This window comes from Phaethon aethereus (assembly GCF_964289735.1).
Source record: "Phaethon aethereus genome assembly, chromosome: 5".
In the NCBI taxonomy this organism is placed as follows: Eukaryota; Metazoa; Chordata; class Aves; order Phaethontiformes; family Phaethontidae; genus Phaethon; species Phaethon aethereus.
Genome location: NC_138579.1, coordinates 13,494,064 through 13,501,791, shown reverse-complemented (window position 1 = coordinate 13,501,791; position 7,728 = coordinate 13,494,064). Strand labels below are relative to the sequence as shown.

Sequence of the window (7,728 nt, the reverse complement as noted above, 5' to 3'; positions counted from 1 at the left end):
ACATATTTAGACTTGAAGAGCTGTATAACACTAAACAAACTTGAACATCCTGATGTCATACCATCTTTGTTAGTTCTTTCCCACATTTCTGGCAATTAAGAATAAGTCAAAAACCCTGCCACCTGCAACCAGCTAATACAGACAAAAATAGCTACTCCTTACTTGCCTGTTTAGGGTTGTACAGTGTTAAAGAAAGTATTCCCTCAATGGCATTTGTATCTCACATCAGCTGAAAAAGCAATGTAACAAAAATAAAGGTATAACATCTTTGAAAATAAATATAAAGAGGGAATGCAGACAAAGTATCAAGATTTTTTTTTGGCAGGTAACATTCATAATATACAAAATATAACTTATTCATATTAGCCAAGGAAACATTCATGAGTTCTTGTAAACCGTTTTAATCCACCTCCTCCATGCGTGATGTGTCATCATCTCCTTCAAGAGGTGGCATCTCCTCAGTAACTGCTGGACTAGCTTCTTCTGCAGCAGTATCATCTTCATCAATGCCTGTTCAGGAAACACATGTACCATTAGTGCTGCTATCAGAACTCAAAGCTTTATTTCCCTTGGCACAGACTTCAGTTTGAGTAGCTGAGGGTTCCTCCTTTCCCACAGGGGCAAAGCAGCACCAAGGTGACCTCCAAACACCACTACCCTGCAGGGGTACATAACCACAGAGCTTACTGCAGACAGAACAGATTTCTAACTCACCCAGGCCAAGTTTGATCATTCTATAAATGCGGTTGGCATGTGTCTGAGGATCTTCTAAACTGAAGCCAGAGGACAGGAGTGCTGTCTCATACAGCAAGATGACAAGGTCTTTCACAGACTTGTCATTCTTATCAGCCTCTGCCTTCTGCCTCAGTGTTTCAATGATGGAATGGTCAGGATTAATCTCCAGGTGTTTCTTTGCTGCCATGTATCCCATTGTGGAGTTGTCTCTCAATGCCTGTGCTTTCATGATCCTCTCCATATTGGCAGTCCAGCCATATGTACTTGTTACAATACAGCATGGAGAAGTAACTAAACGGTTGGACACAACCACCTAGAAAAGTGAATATAAAGCAGAAGTTTGTAACTTAACATTTCAAGATGTTTGATTTACTAGCCACATTTGCTTCACAGAATCATGAAATAATTTAGGTTGAAAAAGACCTTTCTGATCATTAAGAGTCCAACCATAAACCAGTGTTCAGCTTTGAAGTGCTGCTGCTGGTCACAGAAGACTTGCAAGATTTGCAAGTTCTTCAGCTCTACCAACTTCAAACCACTTATCTTTGCTAAAAATCAAAACAAAGACACCTTGCCATTTATAGAGTTGTATCTGGCACAGATTGCCATCTCTTTCAGAAGAGAGAATTGTAACTGACATTGTTATCTGAGCCTTCTCTGCAGCCACTTCCTTTCAGATCATTGAACAGCCTGTTACATACAGACAAAACAGTACTATTAATCACCTTTTCTACTTTCTTTTCAAGGATGTCTTTCATTATTTTGCAAAGGTTTTCGAACTTGGCTTTCTTCTCCTCCTGCTTCTTTTTCTCTTCCTCATCTTCTGGAAGCTCCAAACCCTCTTTTGTTACAGAAACCAGGGTCTTGCCTTCAAATTCCTTCAGCTGCTGCACACAATATTCATCAATGGGCTCAATCATGTAGATCACTTCCAGGCCATGTTTGCGAAGACGCTCCACAAAAGCGGAGTTGGCCACCTGATCTTTTGTTTCACCTGCAATAAGCAAGAATGCCAGTTGTGGTTTAAGCCTCAGCACAGCAACATGGCAGCTTATTTTCAGCTAAAGCCTACGCAACATTTCCAGTTACATTCTATGTCCATACCAGGGAAAAAAGCAGGCACAAAACAGATACAACAGCAAAAATTAGGCTGGCCTGAACCAGACTCAGGCCTTTCAAACTCACACCACAGCTTGTAATACTTCACTGGTTTGAAAGCAAGTTTCCATTTCCTGTAACACCACATTCCTGCCAAGGAAGAAAACTGAGAAGCCCTGTAGGCCATTTACCTTTTGAAAAAGGTTATTATCTGATGCTTAAACAGTTACACAAGTTTGTGTATTAGGCCTCAGTTCAGATACTCCTGGCCTGTTAGCTAAAGCCTGAACACAAAGCTATCTTGAAGATACCTCAGACACTTTCTGGGCTTACAAAGGAAAAAAATGGTGGGCAAGCTAGCTGTGCAAGGGGCACTTTACAACTTTAAAGCGGATTCTCCCACACCTTCAAGGTGGCAGCAGTGACACTGAACATTGTATTTCAAGAGCAAGGGAGTAACTGAAAAACTACTATTTTATTATGGCTCATTAAGTGGTACAGTTCCCAAGGACAGCAGTTAGCACTGAAGCAGTCAGGTAGGGAACATTGTGAGCAGCACTCCCAGCAAGTTTGTATGGGCAAGGTTTACAGTATAGGGAAGGCAGTTCTCTGTAGCTAGTTCTGTTGTCCGCATGGACATAGTACTGTATTAGGGCACTAGAATTTTACTTGACATGGTTTTAACACTGCAGTATCCAGTCATTTTAGAAATACTACAGTACTACAAAGAGATTTGGCAGAAGTTACACAGGAAATTCTGTCTTCTCAGGAGACATGCTGAAGTTTCTCAATCACATACACAACTCACAACTCAACTAACATTCTGAAGAGTGGTGCAACTTAGCCAAAGACAAAAAAAGTAACTTTACAGAATTACATGGTCACCCTATAAGGTGTCCCCCCCAGCCCCAATCCTAGTTTCTAAACTACCTGTGAAAACTGCTATGGTTATTTTCCATTTTCTAACCCCCCAAAAAGATAATGCTACCTGCATTTAGACAATTTCAGTTACCAACTCACCAGTGATGTAGTAGACATGTTTCTGGTTTTCCTTCATCCGAGTGCAGTAGTCCTTCAGAGAAACCATTTCATCACCAGATGCAGATGTATAATACCTCAGTAATTCTGACAGCTTCTTGCGGTTCTGAGAGTCTTCATGTATACCAAGCTACAGAAGTAAAGGAAAACAAAAACTATTAAGCAATTCCTTTAGATTAATACTGAGATGTGGTACTTTAGCTCAGGCATTAACAAAAACCTGTAGCTTCTACAGTAAATACTACTAAGCACAAAGACTACAAACCTTGATGTTCTTTGAGAACTGCTCATAGAACTTTTTGTAGTTCTCCTTGTCTTCAGCCAACTCAGTGAAGAGTTCCAAGCACTTCTTCACCAAGTTCTTCCGGATCACTTTCAGGATCTTGCTTTGCTGCAGCATTTCACGAGAAATATTCAGAGGTAAATCCTCAGAGTCTACCACGCCTCTCATGAAATCTGGAAGAGAGAGATAATTAGCTTTCCAGGTCTCAAACAAATCAAGATTACCATTTACCACCTAGGTGGCTTTGCTCTTAAAATTATGAATGGATTTCCTACAGAATTCTAGACAACGCAAACTAAGCAGTACTTTCTTCAACTGCTCAGACACTTCCCTGATGAGCCCCACTTAGGACTCGTCTTCCCCTCCCTCCCAGATTTCTTTAAATTTGAAGTGAAACTATGAAGTTGCTACACAGTTTCTCTAGTATTTTGGGTAACACTCTCCTGAAAATATACTTACTCAGATATTCAGGGATGAGTTCCTCACAGTTGTCCATGATGAAAACTCTGCGTACATAGAGCTTAATGTTGTTCTTCTTCTTCCTGTTTTCAAACAGATCAAAAGGTGCACGCCGTGGGACAAACAAGAGAGCTCTGAATTCCAACTGCCCTTCCACAGAGAAGTGCTGTGAGAAAGCAAGACAATCATTTTAATCATTTTGTACAGCTCTCACTTTAGCAACCCTTTAATAGCTCTTCAAATGCAGAAGGCAACAGTATCCATTTGAGACTTCAGGAAAAAATTCACAGTAGACAAGACACTGGTCATCAGGAACAAGCATGTTCCCTAGACAGACATATGCAAGTTCTGTTATCAGGAAACTAGACCTATTTCAATTCCCTTTATTATGTACTGGGCTTCAGGAAGCACATGTATTCTTACAGCACTTCCCACTAGAGACACTCAAAAAGGTCAATTTTACATCTCCCTTACCTTACCCTTTAGTTGTAGGCCTTTTCAAAACTAAGCTCCAAACCCAAAGAACTGAATTTACATTTGAAATCTAAATTTTTCAATTAGATTTGGCAACAACTAAGCTACAAACCAGGGAGGCATCTATACTTACTTCTATTTACAATAAACTGAGGTACAGATTTGATTATGGCTCTGAACACAGCCTTAACAGTAGTCAGAATTGTAGCCCAGTGTCACTCACATGGTAGAAGCGTTCTGAACAGCAGTATCACTCCAAATACTAAGCAACTTGTCACAGTAAGATCTGAAACAATGGATCAGACTTCCACTAGCATGCTTAGCAAGCTTCCAGCCTTAGTTGCTAAAGCAATGGTGCCTGAAGGACAAGAACTTACTTTGACAGCCAAGTGGTCTTCCCAGTCATTAGTTAGACTCTTGTAGAATTCCCCATATTCCTCATTGGTAATGTCATCTGGATTCCTGGTCCAAATGGGCTTAGTCTTGTTGAGCTCTTCCTGATCAATGTACTTCTCCTTAATCTTCTTTTTCTTCTTCTTATCTCCATCCTTCTTTTCTTCTTCTTCATCTGAGCCAACATCCTCAATCTCTGGCTTATCTTCTGTCTTTTCCTCCTTCTCTTCTTTTTCTTCTTCCTTTTCCTCAGCCTCATCATCACTCACCTCCTTATCACGTTCCTTCTCCACCTACAAAAGGTATCATTAGTCAATTTGAGAATCCCAGAAGTTTTATCACTAAGAGCCATAAGGCATCCTCCTTGGTAGTCTCACAAAGCTAGAACACTACACCACCGTGGTGTCAAGTTTTTCTCCTTGACTCAGATAAGGGCTTTAGCATTCTGGGTGCTGAGACACAAGTGCCATTTTGTTTCCATATGCTTATGTGGTAGTCCATGCTATTATTTTTATCGCACTGAACTTTGACTAACAATGTATCAAGATGTAGTTCATTTACTCCATGGTTTGGAGACTGTGGTACTACTAGCTTGTTAAAACACATTTTTACTTTGTTTTGTAAAATAAAATTGAAATACAGTTCTATTAATTACAAGAGCTACATCCACATAACACCTGTGACAATTTTAATTAACAAAACACATAGGACTGCTCTTAAATTTCAAAAATTCACTTCTTTTAAGGTAGTGATACTTCAAATTTAGTATTTCAAGCAAGGTACATACAAAGAGTGTAATAGGATAGCCAATGAACTGAGAATGCTTCTTCACAATTTCCTTGATTCGCCGTTCTTCCAGGTATTCAGTCTGATCTTCTTTGAGATGCAGGATGACTTTTGTTCCACGGCCCAAAGGCTCACCTAGAATGGAAGATTTACAGGTTTTACTTGTGCAGGAACAGACTAGGTTTTGACCAATTCTAAAATGTCATCTTCAATCAGGCACTCCTGTAGCAGCAATTTCTTCAACCCTGGGAAAACATAAGCTTCTGTGTACAGCCAACACCCTTACTAGACCCAGCATGTATTTCAAATAAGCTTAAGGAAACCTGCACTAATTAGTCTCTTCACATATTATCAAGTTTCTGTAGAGTTGTGGCAGGAGTCTGAAGAAGTATTTCCACATGTAAGCTTTGAAAGCTTCATCTTCCTTATAATGCACCATTTATTTCAGGCTTTCCCTTATCATCTATCGTATTTACTCAAACTGGAATAGTAAGAGAACAGCTATGCCTGCACTTGATCTGACAGATGACTAATACTACCTATTTTATCTGTTGTTTTTGTCTTTTTCAATGCAGAGTGGGTATCCGAATGCCAGAAATCTTTAGAAAGTGGACTTGAGCATAACCATTTAATACTCACCATTATCAAGTCTGACAGTGAAGGATCCTCCAGCCGATGACTCCCAAGCGTACTGCTCATCATCATTGTGCTTGGTGATCACTGTCACTTTTTCTGCAACCAGATAGGCAGAGTAGAAGCCAACACCAAACTGACCAATCATGGATATATCAGCCCCTGCCTGCAGTGCCTCCATGAAAGCCTTGGTACCAGATTTGGCAATAGTACCAAGGTTGTTGACCAGGTCAGCTTTGGTCATCCCTATGCCTGTATCCACAATGGTCAGAGTGCGATCATGCTTATTTGGAAGCAAGTTAATTTTCAGGTCTTTTCCAGAATCCAGCTTGCTTGGGTCCGTCAAGCTCTCATACCTTATCTTGTCCAGAGCCTGTAAGAGAAAAAAAGGTATCTTCAACATTACCCAACTATTTGCAAAAATTTCAGTAATCCTATTGACACAAACCAGTCTAGGAATTAAGGTACTTACATCAGAAGAATTGGAAATCAGCTCCCTCAGAAAGATTTCCTTATTGGAGTAGAAAGTGTTGATGATCAAAGACATCAACTGAGCAATCTCAGCCTGGAAGGCAAAGGTCTCCACTTCCTCCTCCATTGGTTGGTCTTGAGTCTGCACAGCTTCCGGCATCTGTAAGGCAAGAGGGAGTTGAAATCCCATCCCAGCAGCTTGGTGCACATGCCCTTTTACAGGCTGTGACAATAGCATTCTGAGATAATGGTATGTAACTACATTGTATTAAATATAGCACCACAAGAACAGTCCCCCCCACCCCCCCCCATTTCCTTCCAGTAACAATTCAGCAATGTTGATGAATGCAGAAACTAGACAGACGACTTCACCTATAAAACTTGCTTTATATTCACTTTGGTTTGCACCACTTAGGCTAACACGGAACTTTTCCTCTCGCCTCCATTAATTTACAAGTTAACATATGACCCTGACTTCCCCGCATCACAAGCCAAGTACACATTGCAAAAAAAAAAAAAAGAAATGCAACAGAGGACTTTACCCGGCATTTGAGAGATTAATTGCATTACTCTGTAGTCAATTCTCACAGTAAAGTCTACTTGGAGTATCTCCCTTTTCTCCCTAGTACCTCCTATTTTGCTTATACAATTATCTTCAGATGCAGACACTATCCACTACCGTAACTTATGTACCAATACGGTCCGGCCAAACTCGTTACTCTGCCCTGCACAGATAAATTATCCGAACTTAGCCTAGGCAGCAGGTGGCCGGTCATCCTTTGCATGAGTCAAGACTCAGGAATGACAGAATCAACGCGAGAAGGAAAACTTCTCAAACCACAGCGCCACTACAATCGCTATAAAATAAATGGAGAGCAAATGCAATACTGCAATCCTCAGCTACTGCGCTACCCAATAAGTAAATAATAAAATAAATCCGCCAGCTACCAGACGTGGCTCCCACCGCCCCAGGCCGGCGCCCCTTAAGCCATTCAGAGCAGAATCGCCGGGCGGGAGCCGCCTCCCCGCGCGCCGACGCGCAGCGCCCCCTATAGGCTCTGGACGGAACCATGAAAGATTCTAGAAACTGCCAGAGCCTTCCCCGCTCACTCGCCCCCCCCACCCCCCCCCCGCATCAGCACCGGCCCCGCGCAGTGCGCGCACCCCACCCCCCCCCCCGCCATGAGCATCGCTGAACAGTCCCCACAGCCCACTCCTTCACCGCGCCTGCCTCAGCCTCTTTCCCCGCGAGAATCGCCCGCCATAGCCCCTCCATCTTGCGCTCTCATGGCCGAGCACTCATTCATCGCGGGCAAAGCTCGTTCGCCACCCCCTTCCCCCCCCGCCGCTGCTACAAT

At 42.0% G+C, this 7,728-nt stretch overlaps 1 protein-coding gene across 1 annotated transcript; it reads right to left on the bottom strand.

Moving 5' to 3' along the window:
* Positions 1-294: 294 nt before the first annotated feature.
* On the bottom strand, positions 295-7,414 carry HSP90AA1 (heat shock protein 90 alpha family class A member 1). The gene is made up of 10 exons (XM_082000991.1): positions 6,372-7,414; positions 5,906-6,272; positions 5,268-5,401; positions 4,465-4,773; positions 3,614-3,779; positions 3,137-3,327; positions 2,854-3,001; positions 1,461-1,729; positions 715-1,048; positions 295-510 (listed from the first exon to the last, which is right to left on the bottom strand). Exons 1-10 carry the CDS (start codon positions 6,606-6,608, stop codon positions 401-403), a joined length of 2,265 nt encoding a protein of 754 aa, XP_081857117.1. The 5' UTR covers positions 6,609-7,414; the 3' UTR covers positions 295-400.
* Between the last annotated feature and the right edge of the window lie 314 nt (positions 7,415-7,728).

Excerpts from the sequence above, each read along its gene's own strand:
- HSP90AA1 (XM_082000991.1), bottom strand. The coding sequence starts at position 6,608 with ATGCTATTGTCACAGCCTGTAAAAGGGCATGTGCACCAAGCTGCTGGG. Across the intron at positions 5,402-5,905 it reads CACTGTCAGACTTGATAATG|GTGAGCCTTTGGGCCGTGGA; the intron begins GTGAGTATTAAA and ends CTTCCATTCTAG. Across the intron at positions 3,002-3,136 it reads AGTTCTCAAAGAACATCAAG|CTTGGTATACATGAAGACTC; the intron begins GTTTGTAGTCTT and ends TTACTTCTGTAG.